Source organism: Heterodontus francisci, chromosome 9 (assembly GCF_036365525.1).
Source record: "Heterodontus francisci isolate sHetFra1 chromosome 9, sHetFra1.hap1, whole genome shotgun sequence".
NCBI classification, from domain to species: Eukaryota; Metazoa; Chordata; class Chondrichthyes; order Heterodontiformes; family Heterodontidae; genus Heterodontus; species Heterodontus francisci.
In genome coordinates this window covers 58,165,424-58,190,045 of record NC_090379.1, presented here as the reverse complement: position 1 = coordinate 58,190,045, position 24,622 = coordinate 58,165,424, and the positions used below count along the sequence as shown (strand labels likewise).

The following is a 24,622-nucleotide window of genomic DNA, read 5'->3' as shown; positions in this document are numbered from 1 at the left end:
TTTTTCAGTTCATTCAGAGAATACTGTAAATAAATATTTGTGGTTTTAGATGTTATATTTTAGCAAGTTTACATGTACCGTGCTTTGAAAGCACCAGAAAGGCACTTAGTATTTATTCAAAGGGTTAAATTACAAAGTTCATTTTTCTCACATTACTTCTGGTTCAGTTTTACAAAGTATGCTGCTGTTGATTGCAGAATTGATTTTACTGAACACGATGTATCACAGGGAAGTTTCATTATTCTGTGTATAAGTACTTATTTTTACATAAGTGCGACAAAGCATCAGAAAGGATTAACACATTTCTTGGGAGGAACTTAGAACAGTCCTCAACTATAATAAAATATTTACTCGTGCCTGAAACTCCTGGAACAACGCTTTATTTGAAGCTTTACATACAGCAATCATGTCAAACTGCAGCAAGGACATGCCGAGTTCTGAAGATCAAATTAAAGGTAGGACAACAAATTATGATTTTAAATATTAAAAGTGATCCACTTTCAATACACTATCAATATACCTCTGAAGAGGGCAATCTGTCAATCCCAATGAATGAAAGAATTTATATAGTGTCCTTCCCATTCTCAGGATGAAATCAATATGGCAACAAATTATCTTTGAAGCATAATCACTGTTATTGTGTAGGCAAATGCAGCTGCTAAATTGCATAAAGATCCCACAAACAGCGATGATCTGTTTCTGTGAAAGGATTAATGTTATCCAGGAGAATGCCTAGTGCTTCATCAAATATTATAAGAACATAAGAAATAGGAGCACGAGTAGACCATTCAGCCCTTCGAACCTGATCTGCCATTCAATAAGCTCCACCGCTACACATGCCCACACTATCCCTATATCCCTTGATTCCCTGAGCATCTAAAAATTTTTCATCCCTGACTTGAATATACTCAATGACCGAGTCTCCACAGCCCTCTGAGACAGAGAATTCCAAACGTTCAGAACCTTTTGCGTGAAGAAATTTCTCCCCATCTTAGTCCTAAATGGCCAACCCCTTATTCTGAGAGTGTGACCCTTAGTTTTAGACTCCCCAGTCTTGGGAAACATCTTTGCAGCATCCATCCTGTCAGATCCCTTAACACAAGAACACAAGAAATCAGAGCAGAAGTACACCATATGGCCCATCAAGCCTGCTCTGCCATTTAATACGATCATGACTGATCTTGGGCTTCAATCTCACTTTCATGCCCGCTCCCCATATCCCTTGATTCCCTGCGAGACCAAATATTTATCTATCCTAGCCTTAAATGTGTTCAATGATGGAGTATTCACAACCCTCTGGGGTAGAGAATTCCAAAGATTCACAACCATTTGAGTGTAATAATTTCTGCTCACATCAGTCCTGAATGATTGGCCTCTTATCCTGAGACTGTGTCCCCGTGTTCTAGATTCCTCGACCAGTGGAAACAATCTCTCAGCTTCTACCCTATCAAGCCCTTTCAGAATCTTGTATGTCTCAATTAGATCGCCGCTCATTCTTCTAAATTCAAGAGAATATAGGCTCAATTTACTCAGCCTCTCATCAGAGAACAATCCCTTCATCCCAGGAACTAATTTAGTAAATCTTCGATGCACCGCCTCCAGTGCAAGTATATCCTTTTGTCATGCAGAACCCCCACCACCCCCCCAACCACCTGCCAAGAATGAGGCATATTAATTTTGTCATATGAACATTGATTTTAACCTGTTGCTGGAGCGAGGAAATGACTTGTTAAACAGATCAGCCGTGGCTGGAAAAAAATATTTGCATTCTAACAGACAATGCTTGGAAGGACAAAGGGGCTATTCCAGGCTCCAATTTAACCCACAATGGACTTTGAGCACCAGGTATTGAGTGTAAGAAGAGACATTCCAGGGTCAGCTAAGACAAGAGAATCCACAAACAGACGTGGTCAGACCAGCTAGTCACATGACTCACCTGCTTGGCAACCTGGGTTTTTCTGAATTGTACAAAGAGTTTGAACTGAAAAGAGAAAGACTGTTTGCTTCTGGAGTGAGAAGACCTCTCCTGTCTGCTCCTATCTCTTTCTCACAAGCCTCTAGACCCACTGAGAACGCATGAACTTCAAGAGAGAAAAGTCTCCTACATCAAACAAGGTTTAAGAAGAATACTAGGCCCCAATGAAAAGCAATCAAGGACTTTACAGCGAGTTCGAAGGACAGTAACCAAAACCATCTTTAGATATTGCCTCAAACTTTTCTACTTTATTTCTTCTGTTCTTTCTTGTCGCTATCTGCAAGTGTGTATCATGTATGCATGCATGCTAGTGTGGGCGTGTTGATTATTCATAGGCGTTAACTGAATTAGAGTTTAATAAAGTTTAGCTTTCTTCTTTAAACCGAAGAAAACCTGTTTTTCCAGTTTTTTTCCCTTATAGTTGGAAGTTAGTGAAAAAGGATTCACTAAGGGGGAGCTAAAAACGATGTGTTTAAAAATAAACCTTGTTACGGTAAGAGCAGGTGAAGGCTGAGAGGGAACTCTAGACCCCTTTCTCACCTGGTTGTAACACTTTCTTAAATGTGGAGACCAAAATTGCACACAATATTCCAGGTGCGGTGTCACCAAAGCCCTGCACAATTTTAGTAAGACTTCGTTATTCCTGTACTCCAATCCCTTTGCAACAAGGGCCAACATGCCATTTGCCTTCCTAATAGCCTGCTGCATCTGCATGTTTACTTTGTGTGTTCCTTGTATGAGTACCCTCAAGTCTCTCTGAACATCAAAACTTACCACTTTCATACCTTTTAAAAAATATTCTGCTTTCCTATTTTTATGACCAAAGTGAACAACTTCACACTTCCCTACATTATACTCCATTTGCCATCCTGTTGCCCAATCACTTAACCAATCTATATCTCTTTGCAGCCTCTCTACAGCCTCCCTGCAGCTTACCTTTCCACTGAACTTTGTATCATCAGCAAACTTAGATACATTACTCTCTGTCTCTTCATCCAAGTCATTAATATAGGGTGTGAATAGCTGAGGCCCCAGCATTGATCCTTACGGAACCCCACTATTCATTGCCTGCCAACTTGAAAATGCCCCATTTATGCCCACTGTCCGCTTCCTGTCTGTTAACCAATCCTCTATCCATGCTTATATATTACTTCCAACACCATGACCCTTTATTGTGCCTGTTAATCTTTTATGTGACACCTTATCGAATGCCTTTTGAAAATCCAGGTATACTACATCTACTGGTTCCCCTTCTTTCTATCCTACTAGTTACATCCTCAAAAAACTCTAATAAATTTGTCAAACAGGATCTCCCTTTAGTAAATAAAAACAAGAAATGCTGGAACCACTCAGCAGGTCTGTCAGCATCTGTGAAAAGAGAAGCAGAGTTAACGTTTCGGGTCAGTGACCCTTCTTCGGAACTGACAAATATTAGAAAAGTCACAGGTTATAAGCAAGTGAGGTGGGGGTGGGGCAAGAGATAACAAAGGAGAAGGTGTAGATTGGACAAGGCCACATAGCTGACCAAAAGGTCATGGAGCAAAGGCAAACAATATGTTAATGGTGTGTTGAAAGACAAAGCATTAGTACAGATTAGGTGTTAACGGACTGAATATTGAACAGCAGCAAGCGCAAACCTGAAAAAAACCAGTGGGTAAGCAAACTGAACAAACTAAGATGAAATGAAATAAATGCAAAAAAAAGATTGTAAAAAATGTAAAAAAGAAGAAAAAAAGAAAAAATAACTAAAAATGAAAGTAAAATGGGTGCAGTCATGCTGGGAAATTATTGAACTCAATGTTCAGTCCGGCAGGCTGTAGTGTGCCTAATCGGTAGATGAGATGCTGTTCCTCGAGCTTGCGTTGATGCTCACTGGAACACTGCAGCAAGCCCAGGACAGAGATGTGAGCAGGGGGGAGTGTTGAAATGGCAAGCAACCCTTTAGTAAAACCATGTTGACTTGTTCTAATCATACTAAGCTTTTCCAAGTGCAATGTTAAGACTTTGTTAATAATAGTTTACAGCATCTTCCCAATGACTGATGTTAGGCTAATTGGCCTGTAGTTCCCCGTTTTCTCTCTACCTCCTTTCTTGAAAAGCGGTGAAGCATTTGCCAACTTCCAACCTGACAGGACCAAGCCTGAATCTAAGGATTTTATCTGTTTCAATGGGATCATCTCTCATTCTTCTAAACTCTAGAGAATATCAGCCTAGTCTACGCAATCTCTCCTTATACAATAATTCCATCATCCCAGCAATCAGTCTAGTGAACCTTTGTGCACTCCCACTGCAAGCATATTCTTCCTTAGGTCAGGAAACCAAAACTGTACTCAGTCCTCTCTCTAGGTGTGGTCTCACCAAGGCCATATTCAGTTACAGTAAAACTTCTTTATTCTTATACTTCAATCATTTGTAATAAAGGCTGACATACCATTTGTTTTCCTAATTGCTTGCTCGATCTGCATGATAACTTTCTGTAATTTGTGTGTAAAGACATCCAGGTCCCTCTGAAGAGAAACATAAGGAGCTAAAAGCCAACAAGTTCCCAGGACCTGATGACTACATCCTAGGGTTCTAAAAGACATAGTTGCACAGATAGAGGATGCATTGGTTATGATTTTCCAAACCTCCCTAGATTATAGAATGGTCCCAGCAGATTGGAAGTTAGCAAATGTAACACTGCTATTCAAAAAAGGAGGGAGAGAGAAAACAGGGGACTACAGACCAGTTAGCCTGTCATCAGTCATCTGGAAAAGGCGAGAATCTATTACTAAGGAAGTCTTAGCAATGCACTTAGGAATTCTTAGTATGATCAGACATATTCAACATGGTTTTACGAAAGGAAAATCGTGTTTGACAGATTTATTAGAGTTTGTTGAGGATATAATACAGTAGATAATGGGGAACCAGTAGATGTAGTATACTTGGATTTCCAATAGGCTTTCAATAAGGTGTCACACAAAAGGTTAATATGCAAAATAAGAGCTCATGGAGTGGGGGGTAATATATTAGCATGGATGGAGGATTGGTTTAACGGACAGGAAGCAGAGAGCAGGGATATATAAGACATTTTCAAGTTGGCGGGCTGCAACTAGTGGCGTGCTGCAAGGATCAGTGCTGAGGCCTCAGCCATTTACAATCTATATGAATGACTTAGACAAAGAGACCGAGAGTAATGTATCTATGTTTTCTCATGATACAAAGCTAGGTGGGAATGTAAGCTGTGAGGAGGACACAAAGAGGCTACAAAGAGACATAGACAGATTAAGTGAGTGGGCAACAAGTTGGCAGTTGGAGTATAACATGAGGAAATGTGAGGTTATTCACTTTGCTAATAAGAATAGAAAAACAGAATATTATTTAAAAGGTGTGAAACGTTTAAATGTTGATATCCAGAGAAAATTCAATGTATTCCTACAAGGAACACAGGAAGTTAGCATGCAGGTACAGCAAGCAATTTGAAAGGCAAATGGCATATTGGCTTTTATTGCAAGGGGATTGGAGTACAAGAATTAGGAAGCCTTGCTACAATTATATAGGCTTTGCTGAGACTACATCTGGAGCACTGTTTTGGTCTCCATATCAAAGGAAAGATATACTTGCCTTGGAGACAGTACAGCAAAGGTTCACTAGATTGGTTCCTGGGATGAAAGGGTTATCCAATGATGAGAGGCTGAGTAAATTGGGCCTATACTCTCTGGTGTTTAGAAGAATGAGAGGTAATCTCATTGCAACATACTGATTAAAATTTTTTCCATTCAGAGGATTATGAATCTTTGGAATTGTCTACTCTAAAGGGTTGTGAATGCTCCATCGTTGAGTATATTTAAGACTGAGATCAATAGATTTTTGATCTCTCAGAGAATCTAGGGATATGGGACGTGGGCAGGAGAGTGGAGTTGAAGTTGAAGGTAGTGAATGATGGAGCAGGCTCAAGGGACCAAATGGTCTACTCCTGCTCCTATTTATGTTCTCTAAATAACAATATTTCCCAGTCTCTCACTATTTAAAAAATATATTATTTTCCATACCAAAGTGGATAACTTCACATTTCTCCATATTATATTCCATTTGCCACATTTCTTCACCATTCACTTATCCTGTCTATATCCTACTGCCATGGGATCTTTTATACCTAATTGAACAGGCAGGAGGGACCTCAGTTTAATGTCTCACCTGAAACACAATACCTTCAGCAATGTAAGCACTCCATCAGTACTGCACTGAAGTGTTTGCCTGGATTATATGCTGAAGTTCTGGAATAGGGCTTGAATCCACAACCTTTTGACTTAGCAGTGAGAGTGTTACTAAAGGGCCAACCTGACACAAAGATTTCAGAATGTAACATAAAGTATGTCAGAAGCCTGTTTGCTCAAATTTTCTTCCCTTTTCTCCCTTCGTCTCCTGAAGATGTTGATTATTACACATGATTTGGATCAAAACTGTTAAAGGCAATATTTTATGCTTTTCCAATAGTGGTCCATTAAGGATTTGAAACTAAAGCAAGAAAGTGTTGCTCAATATTTAGCAATGTCCTTTCTTTATCTCATAATATATAGAACAGGCTTTTTAGAACAAACAAGATCAAATTGACTCAAATATAAAACAATAATGATTGCAATAACAATGAATTCTATTAATTTAAAAGCAAAATACTGCGGATGCTGGAAATCTGAAACAAAAACAAGAAATGCTGGATTCACTCAGCAGGTCTGGCAGCATCTGTGGAAAGAGAAGCAGAGTTAACGTTTCGGGTCAGTGACCCTTCTTCGGAACTGACAAATATTAGAAAAGTCACAGATTATAAACAAGTGAGGTGGGGGTGGGGCAAGAGATAACAAAGGAGAAGGTGCAGATTGGACCAGGCCACATAGCTGACCAAAAGGTCATGGAGCAAAGGCAAACAATATGTTAATGGTGTGTTGAAAGACAAAGCATTAGTACAGATTAGGTGTAAATATACTGAATATTGAACAGCAGCAAGTGCAAACCTGAAGAAAAACAACCTGAAAAAAACAGTGGGTAAGCAAACTGAACAAACTAAGATGAAATGAAATAAATGCAAAAAAAGATTGTAAAAAATGTAAAAAGGAATGTAAAAAAAGGAAGAAAAAAATAACTAAAAATGACTAAAAATGAAAGTAAAGTGGGGGGCTGTCATGCTCTGAAATTATTGAACTCAATGTTCAGTCCGGCAGGCTGTAGTGTGCCTAATCGGTAGATGAGATGCTGTTCCTCGAGCTTGCGTTGATGTTCACTGGAACACTGCAGCAATCCCAGGACAGAGATGTGAGCATGAGAGCAGGGGGGGATCTTTCTATTAATTTGTTAGAATTTTATTAAAATTCTATTAATTTGTTTATTTTAGCAACAGCAACACTCAACAGCTTCATTCAAAAGTGGGTTTACAGTAATGAGAGTATTTCAAAAAGCTGTTTTGATTGCATCATGCTTGTGGGAGCAATACATTGATGCATTAAGATTTATTGAAAAAAAACTTGAATTTATATAGCACAGTTCACAACAACCAGATGTCTCAAAGCGCTTTACAGCTTAATGAAGTATTTTTGAAATGTAGCCACTGTTGTAATATAGGAAATCCTTTGATTGTTGAGAATGTGCTTGTGTTGGACTGTGGGTTTGGAGGTTGAAACAACTTACTTTTTTCTTGAACCCTACATCTCAATTTGACTGGAGAACATGGGGTCCTGTTTATTAGTGTTCCTGTTTGTCCTGTCATTACCTCTCTCTGGGTGGATTGCTGTTGCTGGCTTATTTCCCCATCGAAGATCATCTATTTTCTTTCCCCATTGCAGGCTACATGAATTTCATCCCTTCAGACTCAAGGGGTTAAGATCAGAAGGGCAGACCTCAACACACATTCTGGTTTACTCCCAGATAGACCCATTCTGAATGGCAGTCGGGAAGAACACAAGGGGCTTGACTGGGCATATTTCAGAAAGATCCAGTTCAATGCTTGCTGGCTCACTCATGAGAGGTGTAGGGACTCCAAAAGTGTACAGATTGGGACAACTCATAACGCTGGCTTCAAACCGTCCAGAGATTTGTCTGAAAATCTGGAAGCCATTCGAGCTGCTTCCCCACTTCTGCCCCAACCCCAGCTGCCATTGTTCAGTTAGGGATGCTGTTCTTCTTTCTGCTGCTACTCAGAAAGTGATGCTACCCTTTAAATGGCTGCAGCCTTTTAAAAGTTGCACCAGAATCGCATTTTCTCCCCTCACAGCAGCAGTAAGCCGAAGAAGCGGAGCATTAGTGGTACAAACCTGCCCTCAATAGCAAATGAGGACCCCAGGATGAAATTGCCACAGGTCAGCGGTGGAGTTATAAGGACAACTGATGTTCCCACTTGGCTGCTTGCTTGCAAATTTAGCCCATGGTGAATTTAGCCCTGGAGAATTTAGTCCATGATATCCAGAGCATTCCTAATACATTATATATTGGTTTAATAGGCACACACAATGTAGGGAAATTGTACAACAGAGTAATTACCTAATTTGTTTAAATTTCACATGGTTGGTCATATAGTGATAAACTGATAATGAATACACTATTAACATCAAGCTTTGATTAAATTTTAAATAACATTCGTGTGCCATCATGGTAAATTTAATTTTCTTATTTCAATAGATCTCACCAGTGCTGGCATAGCTGTTATGGTAATACTCAATTTTGTAGCAATTGCCACTTATGCTATCTTCTTTGAGCTATGGACCTATTTACAAAGAAATATCACAAATGATTTAATCAAGGAGAAGACCCTATTGGTCCTTGGCTTATTCCCTGTAAGTAGCATGTTCTGATGGAGTATTATACCGTTGTATTGCACAGATACTTGTGTTTGCAGTGTTATTTGCACAGTTTGATTCAACTGGTTTTAGGTATTAATGGTGATCAAGTTTCAGTACACAGTGAACAATCACGATAAATAGAGGATACTCTGTCTGTCACTTTTGGTTTCCTAATATTTTACAATAAGATTCAAACATTTCAACATGTAAAATAAAATATAAAATGCCCCCTTCTCCCACAAATTAATTCAATTTTCTTGCTGCCATTCCTGACTCTTGGGGACATAATTTTAACTCTCACTGCCGGGTAGGAGTGGAGCAGCAGCTGTTAAAATGGAGCAGCTCCATTTCCCACTTCATTCCCAACAATCTCTGATTTTAACCCTGCTGATTTTGGTGGTAGATGGGGTGCCTTCCAGACAGGAGCCTCAGGGATAAATGTTAATTGGGTCCTTTACAGTTACTGGGATCCTGATGGTAATTTAACTGTGGCCTAAGTGGGAAAGCTGCTGTGACACAGATCAGCAGATAGTGGGAAGGATGAGGAGGTCTTCCATGCAAGTGAAATAAAAGAGCTGCCTGATCCTCTTGCTAGCAGCCTCTCTGCACCCGCTTCCCACCTGTTTTGGACAGGAAATGAGGCCTGGTAGGTCAAGTAGGCCAGGCTCGAAACTTAGGACAACAAATGCATTACGGACTTGCCCTACCCCCTTCCCACCTTAAACCCACTCCAGGTTAAAACCAACCCCTTGTTTGGGTACAGCTCTAGAGGTGTTAACACCCTGCCCTAGTGACTGCTTGTCTGTGAGCCTAAACAGTGGAGACTTCATGTTTCTGAATTACTGCTCACTTTGGGGTGGATGTAGGGCCAAAAATGGGGCAGTAACTCAATTTTCTACATGTAAGAGTGAGAGAGAATGGTTTGACTGTTCCCCTTCTAAGTCAGAGATGTTGATTGCCATTGAATTAACATTGTTAAAAAGCTACGAACACTGCTGAGCTCCAGCCCTAATTTTTGTGGTGAGTTTAATGGGTAAATCTAACAAGTTCTTAAAAACAACAGGGAAGCTAAGGGCAAGATGTATTTGTGCAAAGTAAACAGCAGAGCGGCATAAATCAACTGGCAAATTCTGGAGAATTGCAACTCATGACATATCTCTCAATCCCCTGAACTTGCTGGCCGATTTGTGCATTAATAACGGCATGTGCCTTAATATGCTGTTTATTTTCCAGCAAGGTTCGACCCAGTATGATGCCAATTAAAAAAATCACACAAATGTACCTTCCAACAGGGTTCACTAGATAGTTATTAGGAATGCTGGGAGCCCAGGAGCATTGAAGTCAATTGTCTCCCTGGCTGAGATTAGCTAACTAAATGGGGATCAATCACTTTTCAAAACAAACTAAAATTCTATCACTATTATTATCTGTTTTTAGTATTTAAAGCATTTGTCCTTTGAGCATTTCTCAAGGTAAAAGCAACTCATATAGTGGAAAATGGTATTGTGTTTGGATTGATATTTACATCACAGCCAGATGCAATTTAAGCATAGTATCATCCTAAAGCATTTCATATGTATTAAGTAGTTTTGGTTTTGTAAACAACGTTCCTTCAGTAAAAGCTTATGTTCTTGTTTTCTTAGGTAAGTACTATTGCCTACCAATTGGGGATGTTTGTTCCACGAGCTGGAACCTTGGTGGACTTTGTGACAGCGGTGTAAGTATAATTGAATATGTACTTTGGTAAATAAGTGGTGAGCAGTTTTAGTACCTAATCTGAATTTTCTCCATTTCATAGCTATGCGTGCATATCTTTGTTTGGTTTCTTCCACCTTACTATAAATTACCTTGGCGGAGTAACAGAAGCCATTGATAAACTGCAGTACGCGGACGCTACACTAAATGTGGGACCTTGTTGCTGTTGCTGCACCTGTCTTCCAAAGGTCAGGATAAATAGGTAAACAGTGTATTCATGACTGTTTTACTTTTCACGTAATAAATGTCTACGGTACATGCATTAGTTATTTTCTAATAAGGATTGAGTAAGCTCTGCAGAGGGTAAATTTTACGCATTTCATACCTGGAGCGGGGCTTCTCCTGTTGGGAGTATTTATCAGCAGTTTGGCTGAATACCCAGTAGTGAAGCTCCTGACTGGGAGTACAACTTCAAAAGTTGTATTAGCTGTATAGAGCAATTTGTTGTTGATAATCAGTGACACCAGCTACCGGTAAATAAAATGGAGTGAAAATACAATAACCCCTATCTCATTACTTCCATTGTCTATTTATTAAGAAGAATGAGTTATAAAAATTATTCAAGATATTGATTCCATCAGAAGGTTTAGTTATAAATTGTTTGAATTTTTCTGTTGCAGTTAAAGTGCAATCAATGCCAAGCAATATTATTCACTTTTTTTCTTTTTCCTCAATTTCTCCTCATACTATCTTGAAAACATTGATTCATGTTTGGACACGGTTCAGTGCAGCAGCCTCCTTTGGTTTGAAATTATGTTTTGTGATGTTAATTATAACATGCATTATGTTGCTTTGTGCATTATTTAATGAAGGTATTTAGTTTAAACTTTTCTGGCGGAAAACTGCTCAGCTGAGTTAATATGCCACTTGGCAGAGGCAACAAGAGGGCAGAGCGGTTTTAACTGCTGGGCCTCAGTAATTGCTACCAGGGCAGGAGAGACTGCAAGTGGTTGGGATCTGAGTGGATAAGTAACCTGCTCACTTTTTTTAAACTGGCCACCTGCCCAGTTTCCGCCAGGCAGGTAGTGTTAAAACTGGACACTTTGGGTGGACGTTTCTCGCCTTAGTTTCTGCCTGAACAGGAGATCTATTACCATTAATATCCTGCTGCTGTGTTTCCTGACCAATCAGGGAGGGCAGGTGAGGTCACGTGCCAGATCTGTCATTGGGGATTTTTTTTTAAAGGGACCCTGGTAGGGGTCTCGCAATGGTAGCAGTAAATTTTGCATTGGAAAGGAGGAAACTGTTTCATGATGGAAGCCAGACATGGGAAGGCTAACCCAGGTTCTCCGACTCATCCCTGGAGGTAACGGTGGAAGCAGTCAGGGCCCAGAGAGAATCCTCTTCCCTGAGGACAAGGGCAGCCAGCCTGACCAAGCAGTGGCTGGAGATCGCAAAGCCTGTGAGCAGCAGGACTGTGGCACCCAGGACCTGCATTCAGAGCTTAAAAAGGTTCAATGACCTCATTAGGACTGGCAAGGTGAGTGTGATAGCACTTTCAGGTGGCAGCCGTCACTCTGAATTCCCTAGCATTCTCCTGCACAACACTCTTCTGACCGACACACCTTGCAGTTACACGCATTTCTTTCTCCCCTGACGCCTCCTCAAATTCCCATCTCCCTCTCATCCTCGTCCTCTTGCACCCATTTCTCACAATCACCCTCCTCAAATGTTCTCATTCCATCCTTAACCTACTTCTCACTCATAACTCTGCCTGCTCTCATTGCAGGAGGAGAGTCCATAACTCCAGGGAAAGGCAGGGGTGGACTTGCAGCCATTGCCACCCTGACCGCATTGGAGATTGGCAGGGTGGCACACATACTGGACATCGGCATGGAGAGGTGAGGGTCACCCAGGAACCTGGTAACAGCATTAGATAATACAGTCACTCATATTGAATTAATGATGCCTCTAACAGAGCTGTCACCATCTGCATTAATCTGAGTTTGTACCCTTTCTCAATGTCAGTACTAACTCATGTCTTTGATCTCCCACGGGTCCTTCAAGAGGAGTCGATGAGGGACCAGGCCGAGGAGTCCTCAGAGAAGGATGGGCACTCTGAAAATGCAGCATCACATGATTTACATGCACCTTTCACCAGTGCAGATATATCCACACCTTGGTGGGTACTTCAGGTATCTAGGTTGTCACGTGGTGAGGCACACATCACATCACATGAGAGCAGGAGCAGGTGCTGGAGATGGGGACAGCTATTGAGAGTCCCAGTTAGAGGGCGCAGGACACTCCAAGCTCTGCTCAGCTGGATGCAGATGCTGAGCCTTGGGCGGGGGCGTCATCCAGGAGTTAGGAAATTCTGAAGCAGCAACAGGAAATGTCTATCATTCTGTCAGCATTTCCTGAGGCTGTGCACACCCTTGGAACGAAATTGGAGGAGTCCATCTCTAGCATGAGTGTCATAATATCTCAGGTATTCTCCTTGATGTCCACCTCCATACAAATAGTGGCCATCTGCATGGAGCTACAGTCACGGCAGGCCACTGAGTGCATTCTGGCCCAGATCAATGGCCTACACACTCTGTCTGCCACTTTACACATGAAGGAGTAAAGGCTCGCAATGGTTGTTCAGTTCCTCACTGAAGGAGGCAAAGTGCTCTCCAGCACAATGCTAGCAGAGAAGTGCACATGTGCACAGGATGGAGAAAGGGAACATGGATGTGAGGAGTCTTCTCAAGGTGCTCACACTTCTCATCCCTTGCCCCCTCCCCCACCCCCCTCATTTAGAGTCCCACATGCTGCCTCTTGCCCGATGCTGAAGTCTGCCCTGCACAGGTGCAGTTGGGGCCTGGGATAGGTACCGACATGTTGCACCACAGACATTTGACAAAATTATTCACTCAGCCACTGACATGGGGGCAATTAATTTGTATATAAAGTGTATCACCAATCTAATACCATCAAGTAATACTCCAATTTAAAACACATTTCTCCCTATAAATAAAGCAGCTAAGCATACAAACATCAATGGAGAGCAGCAAAATTGTACTAGCTAGCAAGCAAGCAAAATAGTATGCAATGCCAATGCAAATTACTTTTGTTGACAGAATAGAACTAGCTACGCCATGTCACGGGGTGGTAGATGGACCTTATTGGATGACGTCTGTGGATTCACACTGTGTCACGAGTGCAAAGTCGTCCAATAAACCATGAAACTCAAGGAGAGAATTGTTATTATGGTATTTGAGGTGAGGCAGTAGAAAGATCAGCAGTAGGAAGATGGACCATTTCTCACAGTGCTGTAGTCACAAGACAATGGTCAATGTTTGTGCAAATGCTCCACCTGCTTGTAATATGTATGAAGACAAGACAGCCAACAAAAGGACAGTGATCTCCAAATCAGGAGAATTTTCAGAACAGTCATGTAAAACAGAAAAACACAATGGGACAAGGAACGTACGGAAAGATTAACAGCAGGTAGCCAAGACTAGTTCATCTTGATAGGCTGTTAAACTAGGTTCTAAAATGCAGAAACAGCATCTCTCATGGACAAAATGTCATTTACTCGCCAAAGCTAATGACAAAACTGCATAAACATAATTACAAATAAAGAGCATGCTTCAGTTTCGCCAATAAATTGATTCTCTTAAATTCGCTTATGTCTATATCTGTCTATCACTGTCAATTCCAATTCGGCTCTGATAAGATAATTATTAACAAAAAGCTTTTCTGCAAAATGTTGAGCAGTTGTTACTGCATGTATTTTGCAGTTACAAAATGTTTAGTCACTATCTGTAAGATTGTACTCCAGACTAAACAATTTATGTCCAAGCCAGTTACCTGTTAGCAAAGGTGCACATTTAACATAATTTAATTCGCTCTCTCTTTCTTTCTCTCTCTCTTTCTCTCTCTCTCCCCCCCCACCTTCTGTTTGTCCCACTCCCCTCCGCTCTTTCTCTCTCTCTCTCTTTCTTTCTTTCTCTCTCTCTTTCTCTCTCTCTCTCTCTCTTTCTTTCTCTCTTTCTCTCTCTCGCTCTCTCTTTCTTTCTCTCTTTCTCTCTCTCGCTCTCTCTTTCTTTCTCTCTCTCTTTCTCTCTCTCTCCCCCCCACCTTCTGTTTGTCCCACTCCCCGCCGCTCTTGCTCTCTGTGTCCCGTCCCCAATGCTCTTGCTCTCTGTGTCTCATCCCCTCTCTCTCTGCCCATTGCTGAGAGTGACAACAGTGGTTTCTGAACATCAGACAGCTTTGTTGTTTCTCGGCAGCCTTTTAAAAAAAAAACCATAACATGTCAGAAAACCCGCTCTCTGCAACTGTCAGCTTTGATTTTTTTTTTAAAAGCCTGTCTGGTCGGAAAGAAGAAGCCAATGGGAAATTTCTCATCCCCGAATTTACAAGTCAAGGACCTCAAACTTTTTTTTACCACAGACACTGGTGTCTATGTACAGACACGTTGTCCACCCCTGGTTGGGGCAGTTTTTGACGTGGGCCTCAAGAGCTCCAAAACCCTAAAGGGGGCCTGAAGAATAAAGGCCCCCTCTACAACATACATAAAAGGGGCCTGGGGTATAAAGGCTACCTTTATTTTTAAAAACGGGGTTAGATACAGAGTAAGGTTCTCTGTTGAATGATGTAGCTCAACCCAGAGCAACACTCCATGCTGCGTCATTTTATATTTGTAACGTATCCTTGCCTCAAATAAAATGGGCTCCAAAACCCAGAGAACATCTGCCATAGGCATCTTGGCTGTCAGAGCAGGGGAATAAGCAGCCTGACTCTAGCTATGTTGAAGCCACAAGGGTAGCACTACATAGAAAGCAGAAGAGGAAGACGTCATAGTTGCACAAGTAGGTGTTTGTAACTATGTCAATGCTGCTTCATTTGTGATTTGGTAAATGAGGAAAGTTTTAAATATGTTGTTCCCTCTTCATTGCTGTATTCCGATTCCCTAATGGCCAAAAGACTTCTTCAGACTGGCACACTCAGAGTGGAGTCAGTGTGGACTGTTTGCTTGTGATGGAGTGATTTATGACGGTGGGAATGCTTTGTGCTGGATGGCGGGGGTGGGGGGATGGGGGCGGGGGTGCCCAAAGCATTCAGGGTTACAGTTCCATATGGCTTTAGGCTTGTTCATTATCTTAACCATGCCTCTATGAGGCCATCGCGAGCTGCAGCCGTCCTGCCCACATTATGCTCCTCATCATCAGAACATGCCTATTGGTCTGTAGCTTTTTTCTCCTGCAGCTCCATTCCTCTCTGCAGCGCATGTTATGCAAGGCACAGCAGAATATCATCATTTTCGAGATCTTTACTGGTGCATGCTGAAGGGCACCCCCAGATCTGTCAAGGCATCTGATTCTCATTTTCAACAAGCCAATGGCTTGCGCAATGATCACCCTTGTGGTGAGGTGGATCCTGTTGTATCTCTCTCTGGTATCATTGGCATGACTTCTGACAGGTGTCATCAGCCAGATCCTCAGAAGTTCTCCAAGCAGCCAGCCACAGTCTGCTCAGAGGTGCAAACATCTGTGGTAGACTTGATTGGCACAGGATGTAGGAGTCATGGCAGCTTCCAGGAAATCTTGTGCACACAAGTATAATAAACTTACGCGGTCACAAACAACATGCACATTGAGGAAGTGGAATCCCTTCCATTGATGAACACTCCAGGATTATCTGATGGCGCCTTGATTGCCACAAGTGTACAGTCGATGATCCCCTGAACCTGTGGAAATTCAGCCATCGCAGAAAAGGCAAAAACTCTCTGTGTCTGACTGACTTCCTCAGTTTCAAAGTGCACATATTGGGCGGCTTTGGCATATCTGGCATCTATGAATTAGGACAAGGACTTGTGGGCTGCAAATTGTGAGATTCTGCAGATGTCCCCACCTGATGCCTGAAAGGAGCTGGGGAGTGAAGAAATTCAGGCCTGAGGTGACCTTGATGGCCCCTTGCAGCACATGACCTCCTGGCTGTCTTGTAAAGAGGTCTTGTTCCAGGAGGCTGCAAATGTCAGCAATGAGCTACCGTGAGAGCCTGAGCCTCCTGAGGCACTGTTGCTCCGTCATGTCGAGGAAGCTGATCCTCTGTCTGTATCCGCTGTTTGTGGGGTATCACCTCCTTCGAGTTGTAGTTCTGTGTCCATCCCCTCTGTCCTGTGGAGCGGCGTGTGGCTATGGTGAAAGCAGCTGCTGTGGGTGGTGTTGTGCTTCTGCTGCTGCTGGTGTTAGTGTTGGTGTTGCTGGTCCTCTTCAGTGCTCAATATAATGGCTGCATAATGTGAGTAAGGTCCACGGTAAGTTAAACGACTTCCAAAGAGTTGTTCCTGTGCTGAAATCACACTCTCAAGACAAGTGCTGAGTACATGGCTGCAGCTGTTCTGTTTCACTATTTAAATATTCTCTAGTATCTCAATTTCAATGCTGAATGATGTCAGCTGTGTTCTTATTTTGTGGACCCTGGTGAGATCCATACAACTCCAATTGGCAAAATGGATTCAAAATTGGCTTAGTGGAAGGAGGCAGAGGTTGATGGTCGAAGGTTGTTTTTGCGATTGGAGGCCTGTGACCAGTGGGTTACCGAAGGGATCGGTGCTGGGACCCTTACAGTTTATGGTATACATTAATGATTTAGACGTGAATATTGGAGGTATGATCATTATGTTCGCAGCCGACACGAAAATTGGTGGTGTCGTAAATAGTGTGGAGAAAAGCCTTAGATTCCAGGACGATATAGATGGGCTGGTAAGATGGGCGGATTTGTGGCAGATGGAGTTTAATCCTGAGAAGTGTGAGGTGATGCAATTTGGGAGGACTAACAAGGCAATGGAATATACAATGGGTGTTAGGACCCTAGGGAGTACAGAGGGTCAGAGGGACCTTGGGGTGCTTGTCCATAGATCACTGAAGGCAGCAGCACAGGTAGATAAGGTGGTTAGGAAGGCATATGGGATACATGCCTTTATTAGACGAGGCATAGAATATAAGAGCAGGGAGGTTATGATGGAGCTATATAAAACGCTAGTTAGGCCACAGCTGGAGTATTGTGTACAGTTCTGGGCATCACACTATGGGAAGTATGTGATTGCCCTGGAGAGGGTGCAGAGGAGATTCACCAGGATGTTGCCTGGGCTGGAGCATTTCAGTTATGAAGAGGGACTAGATAGGCTGGGGTTGTTTTCCTTGGAGTGGAGAAGGCTGAGGGGGGACCTGATTGAGGTATACAAATTTATGAGGGACATTGATAGGTTAGATAGGAAGAAACTTTTTCCCTTAGCGGAGGGGTCAATGACTGGGGGCATAGATTTAAGTTAAGGGGCAGGAGGTTTAGGGGGATTTGAGGAAAACATTTTTCACCCAGAGGTTGGTTGGAATCTGGAATGCACTGCCTGAAGAGGTGGTAGAGGCAGGAACCCTCACAACATTTAGGAAGTATTTAGATGAGCACTTGAAATGCCATTGCATACAAGGCTACGGGCCAAGTGTGGGCGGATGTTTGGACGGATACTTGATTGCGCGTTGGACCAAAGGGCCTGTTTCTGTGCTGTAAAACTCTATGACTCTAACTCAGTAAATCGTTGTGTTGGCTATTAAAGCCAGAATTGTAGGTTAAATTGTCACTTAATTGATACTTTAATATATTTAAATGTCTAACCCGACAGCTTCAAGGGGGTTCCTGCTTGTTTCCGAATACATCCCTGTTAAAATGGGCAGAGAGCGGGAACATAGTGGGTTTCCCACACACCACTTTTTTGGGCTGTAACCACTCCACCCCACCCCCAGCAACCATGCCGCACACACTAAACCTTAGAAAAAACATTTCACGCATTATCTTTAGATCCAATGCATTCTTTTGAAGTTCAGTCACTTTTATTAGACAAATATGGTTGTAAATGAATAACCAGATAACCTTTTGCCAGTTAACTTAGTTGATAGAACTTGTTGCTCTTTGAATTTTGCACAATTCACCTGGCAGATTCACCTCCCTCAGTATTTCTGTATCAACATAGATTAATTGTTCAACTTTTTCTAACTCAGATATGAGAGTGCCAACAATTGAACCAAGCTAATAGTTGTAAATGCTATAAAGTGTAATGCAAAGTCTTCCTATTCTATTCAATTTCTATCAGTTAAAATCAACAACAATGAGAATAATTTTGAAATATGTATGAGAAGCCATCTTACTTTAGAATAGTAAACATTTAATGTTATTTTAATTATTAAAATACTTTCTTAAACTGTTGGGCTATTTGTTTCACAGGAAAGCTTATAGAATCCTACGAATTGGCATTTTACTGACCTTGATTCTACAATCAGTGCTTCAGTTCATTTCTGCAGTCTTATGGGCTGATGAGAAATATAACAGTGGAGAGGTAACTTCTGAGATTTGCTTCTTTCAATGATAATATGCATATCTAACAAACAGTCTCAAGTAAGCACTTCTTTCATATGGAAATTCACTCAGGGTTTATTCAAGGCTATATTCATGAACAAATTGGTTTGCAACAGTTTTTAACAAGCTTAAACTCTATTTCTATAATATTTAATGAGCTTGGAGAGGGAGTTTTGATCTTTATTTAAATAAATATTTTTCCCAAGTAATGTTTGTAAGTTTTGGATCCATCTTCTAATATCTGAAATTCCTAACATTATTCTAGAAGAAAACTGCTGTAGATGTGTATCATTAGAAAGTTTGAAATCTATATATAAATACAGTACAATCTCGTACCATTTTTGTATTTTTGGGATATTCAGTGATTCTGTCAATTTATGAGTTGTTTTGTGTTTGAACCCATACAAATTAGGAACATGGTTTACAAAGTAATTTTGGCCTTTATAACCTTTTGAGACTTGGGACAACAACTGTTAATAGGTATTACCTAAAGCCCAGGCAAGAGAATGGCTTTATCTATCTAGTATTTATTACTTATCATGTTTGGGTTGCAGACAGGCAAACAGATATTACTGTAGCTCTGCATCTCCAAATTGTGGAACCAACATGGGTTCTTGTGCGTTTCTATATTGTGGTTATGAGGATGGTAGAAATTTCCTCACACATTTTATTATGAGTTATGCTGGTCATCAGTCACTTTTGAGGAAGCCTTTGCCTAACAAGGGCTCATATCCACACATATCAGTTGTTTAGTGACTTACCATAGAAGTACATAGAAATGGCAATACAAAACAAGCTGCTCAACCCAACAAGTACATTTTGGTGTTTATCCCCCACACAAGCAGTAGCCCTAATCCCATGTGCCTACCCTGTTCCCATATCCCTTTATTCCCTTTCCCTTCAACCACTTACTACCCAATTGTTAAGTATTGACAAGGTCTTCACTTTCATCATTATCTCCTGTAGTGCATTCCACAGTATCAGAACCTTTGTGTAAAAAGAAGTTACTCCTGCTCTCTCTGCTAAATCACTCCGATTTAATCATGCCTACGGACTCTCATTCTAGCCCCTCAATGACTGGAAAACTTCTGTTTCTATGTGTTCAGCTATAGAAGTCAGCTACACAACTCAGAGTGGTGACATCAGCAGGAAAACATGTATCAGTATCAGCAAAATGGTACTGAAGGTGTCTCAAGATGCACATGATTTTATTGGCAGCAATTATTTTAAAAAGACAGGCACACCTAAACCTGAAGTGGCAAAATTTGCCCAGTTTGAGGATGAAAGTTGAATGATATTCATCCTTGGGAGCCAACCTTTTCCCAGGCCTCTGCTAAATACATCCTCTTGTTACTAGACAGTGCTCAAAAACAGCATGAAGTGCTTCACCTCTATTTGACATCGTCCTTAAACTGCTCAGGTAAAATCAGCAATTTTTGGGACTGATCGGAACAAGCCTATGTCATGATACTGAGCAGACTACAAACAGCTTATTTATGAATACACCTTCTCACTAGTCTCCTCAAGTTAAGGCTTCAGCCATGTAAACTACAATGTTCATGCTTAACTTAAATCAATGTTTAATGAGATCTCTAATTATATCATGCTATCGTTGAAATAGAAAATGTTTGTGTTGTGATGCAGTAGAAAAATCTTAACATGGCTGTCAAAAGGCTAGAACTTCTTTTGAACTATACTTATCAGTGAAACTTTGCGTTATAGGTACATCCAACCAATCCCTTGTTTTACATCAAGATCCTACTGAACATATCTGCTCTAACGTCCTTGTATGTGTTTAACGTGTTACTGAAGGCTTCCCTTGGAATTGCAGAAGCAGACTATCATCTTGTGGCCAAATATGCAATTATAATTACCTATACCGTCCTCAGCAATCTGCAGCCAGTGATTCTAGGCTGCCTTGCAACCTATAATGTCATTCCCTGTGTGAGTCTATATTCCTCAAAAGGCAGAGCTTCTCGTAAGTGGTATCTCCATTAATATGAAACATCGCTTGTCAATAACGAATGTGAAAAGGTGTCAGAAAGATATTTTAACATAAGGAAAATATTAACAAATTAACTTGCACTTGATATTGGATATTGCACTTCTCGAGGGCAATTAAGGAGGGACAATAAATGCTGGCTTTCCCAGCAACACCCACATCCCATGGACGAATAATTTAAAAAAATGAAAATGATAGATTTCAGCCTTCTGTGCAATAGCATTGTAATTCTGAATGTGGATTTATCCTCTGAAAATGTTTTCAGGATTTTAATTTGACTTCAAAATTATAACTAGGTTCAGATCTGCAGTTAAATCATACTGAAGAGTTCCTATTCCTTTTCTTTTTACCTTTGTTTTTCCATAATTTTCTTCCCACAGGTTAATGCCAAAGTTGAGTATCAAATTTATCTGAATTTGGAGCATCTCATCCAAACTGAATAAAAGTGAATGTGGCAGACAATGTTTCCCCTAATCTGTGCAGTTGCACAGCAACCCAGAAGTTTCTGCGTAGGCCAATTAGCACAAGTTGGCTCCTTTATGTTACTGCGTGTGGTGCAAAAAATTTAAAGGGCCTATGCAGTTAAATGAATAGGCCACGCACAACAAAAAAATTAGAGGATACATTGGTGGCAGATATGCATGAGGCACCTGTGCTTCACTAGGAGGAGGGGTGGGGGGTGTAATGGAGCTCTGTTACTTACTGAAACCAGAACTGGATCCCAAAACCAGGGCATGGGCAGTACAGCTTGTAACTATCAAGGCTAGTGTGACCTACATTTTTATGCCAAAGATTGTAGCAAGCTACAGCAGGCAACATTATTGGCATCTCGCGATTTACTGTAAACATATTTACTAAAATATGTTTCATATAAGGAAAGCAATCAATTCTCTCTACTTGCCAAGGAGCAGCTACATCTCCTTCCTGATGGACCAAGGCAAGGAAGCTCTGACTTAGCACACATTGCAAGTTATCTGGGGGTCATAGACTCTACTCACTTTGTCCTTTGTACTCCCCATCATAAGCCTAGCACCTTCCTCAACGTGTATCTCATTTGTGACCACAGGCAGCAGATAATGCTGTGCCCGGTTTCCTAGCAGCAGCCATGATTCATTCACCCTATCAGTCCTCTGTCCCACATCTATTCCAACTAGGCCATCAAGTTACAGGCTGTCTGTATGGTGTAACGTGCTGTGCCCTCCAGATATGGCTCATGATTTCCAAGTACAGGTGCAGAGTTGGCTGACAATGAGAGCCATGCCATGACCAGAGATTTTATTGAGCAGGTTATCAGAATGCTCAAACAATGGTGCTGCTCCCTGGACTGTTCTGGAAGAACTTTGCTGTGCCTGCTGATTATGTTGTGTTATCTGTTCCTTGTGCTTACTAAGACTTTGGACATCAAGGCACTAACCACGCAACAAGGGTCAGTTAACACTTTGATAGCGGGTTCCTTTATTGAGGATAGTAGCATGGCATTACATTGCAAGAGAACATTTGTCCATGTATGGTCTATTTGGTGATCAGCAGCAGACTGAGGATGAGACTCAGTCACATGGTATGTTATATCATTTCCTCTCTAGTAAGGTGTACTGAAAATGTAAAGACACCCACTTAAAAGTGTACTGCAACAGATTATGTCTCAAACTTTGTTGTGGTTGTACTGTTGCATAATTTTGCAATCTAGAGGAACCCCCTTACCATCTATTTTTGGCCTCCTTATCTCGAGAGACAATGGGTAAGCGCCTAGAGGTGGTCAGTAGTGTGTGAAGCAGCGCCTGGAGTGGCTATAAAGGCCAATTCTAGAGTGACAGGCTCTTCCACAGGTGCTGCAGAAAAATTTGTTTGTCGGGGCTGTTACACAGTTGGCTCTCCCCTTGCACTTCTGTCTTTTTTCCTGCCAACTGCTAAGTCTCTTCGACTTGCCACGCTTTAGTCCCGCCTTTATGGCTGCCCGCCAGTTCTGGCGATCGCTGGCAACTGACTCCCATGACTTGTGATCAATGTCACAGGACTTCATGTCGCGTTTGCAGACGTCTTTAAAGCGGAGACATGGACTGCCGGTGGGTCTGATACCAGTGGCGAGCTCGCTGTATAATGTGTCTTTGGGGATCCTGCCATCTTCCATGCGGCTCACATGGCCAAGCCATCTCAAGCGCCGCTGACTCAGTAGTGTGTATAAGCTGGGGATGTTGGCCGCCTCGAGGACTTCTGTGTTGGAGATACGGTCCTGCCACCTGATGCCAAGTATTCTCCGGAGGCAGCGAAGATGGAATGAATTGAGATGTCGCTCTTGGCTGACATACGTTGTCCAGGCCTCGCTGCCATAGAGCAAGGTACCCCCTTACCATTACCTGGGCAGAAAGAAGTGGAAGAGGAGAAAGAGCATTTGGAAGTAGAGGAGGAAGAGGAAGAACGGTAGGAAAAGCATTGTCCACCAATCCTCCTAAGTAGCAGAGTGCTTATAGAAGAGCTCTAAACTTGAACTATCCCAATACCCCAACACTCCATCCATCCTTATAACCACAGTTCTCACAACAACGAGACCACCTGCAGTCTAAGCACCTTGGAGTTGCACTAAATTTACTCAAAATATTAACACCAACACCAAGTCATGAAAAAGATGTCCTGTTTGGTAATAGTGCACTTGCTCTTCACTTTTCTCATTTCCAGTCTCTTTATTGTTTGTATTGTTCTATGTTGCTTTACCTTTTAACTTTGCTTTTATTTGTTTTACTCTCAATTCATTTGTTTATTCCTGTAATGTAATTAATGTTTATCTTGTCGGAAATTAGTGCAGCAACTAAATATTGTACCAACTTTTCCTGAATTTCATTCAGTTCCCTAGCTCTCACATTTACACTGACACATGCCTACTATTTCTTTTACAGAAATAGATCATCATGTAAAGATCCTGGAAATGTTTATACTGCTTCTTGTCTCCAGAAAGTATTATCGGAAACAAATGCCAGAATCTGCTCCACTGTATTTTGAAAATCCGCTTCACAATATGACTTGATTTGATGGTCTTGCTAATGGATCAAATTATGTTTGGTGCCATCTAGTGCGTTATCTGTTCAAAAACTAGACTTTACAGTGATGTATGACATGAAATTCTGAGATTTAACAGTATAATGTGTGTGGGATTGTCTTTTGATGTTCAGCAACAGTTATTCCCATGTCACAAAAACTATATAAAGCTTGAATATAGCAATGTTTTCCCTGTCCTTTCATTCATATAATAGAATTATGAGATGCTAACCAAATGGATTTGCTGTAGTGGAGCCTGGATTCTCTTTTTGCATGAACATATTGCTGGGTGTGGGCAGGAAATGGAGGCAGGGATACATAAAATGAGACTATCTACAGCCATTGCATCATCGTATATATTGTCTAACAGGGTTACTCCCACTAATAAAATGTAAAAAACAAAGTCTCTGGATTTGGAAACCTAATTACAGGCACAGGGACAAAGGCTGCAAAATTACGTTCCTCAGCACTACAGATGCCATTTTGATACCAAAACGGGGTCCGTGCCATGCACACATGCTTCTGCACCGAATGGCATTTTGGTGAGGGCGTTAACCCAGGCATCAGGAGCATGTGCCGAAAGAATGCAGATTAGGCAGATCATGATATCAGTCAGCTGATTTGATGTCAGCGATGGCATTATCAACCTCACCGCTCCAGCTAACACCCTTTTTTAAGCACACGCAGCTGTACACGCATTCAGCAGCA

The 24,622-nt window shown here is 41.5% G+C and overlaps 1 protein-coding gene across 1 annotated transcript; it reads left to right on the top strand.

Annotated features, from left to right (window-relative positions):
- The first annotated feature begins 170 nt into the window (after positions 1-170).
- Positions 171-24,094, top strand: LOC137373478 (organic solute transporter subunit alpha-like). The gene is made up of 7 exons (XM_068038314.1): positions 171-455; positions 8,624-8,778; positions 10,428-10,501; positions 10,583-10,741; positions 18,751-18,862; positions 20,605-20,860; positions 23,776-24,094. The coding sequence occupies exons 1-7, from the start codon at positions 407-409 to the stop codon at positions 23,901-23,903; spliced, it is 933 nt and encodes a 310-aa protein (XP_067894415.1). The 5' UTR covers positions 171-406; the 3' UTR covers positions 23,904-24,094.
- Positions 24,095-24,622: the final 528 nt, after the last annotated feature.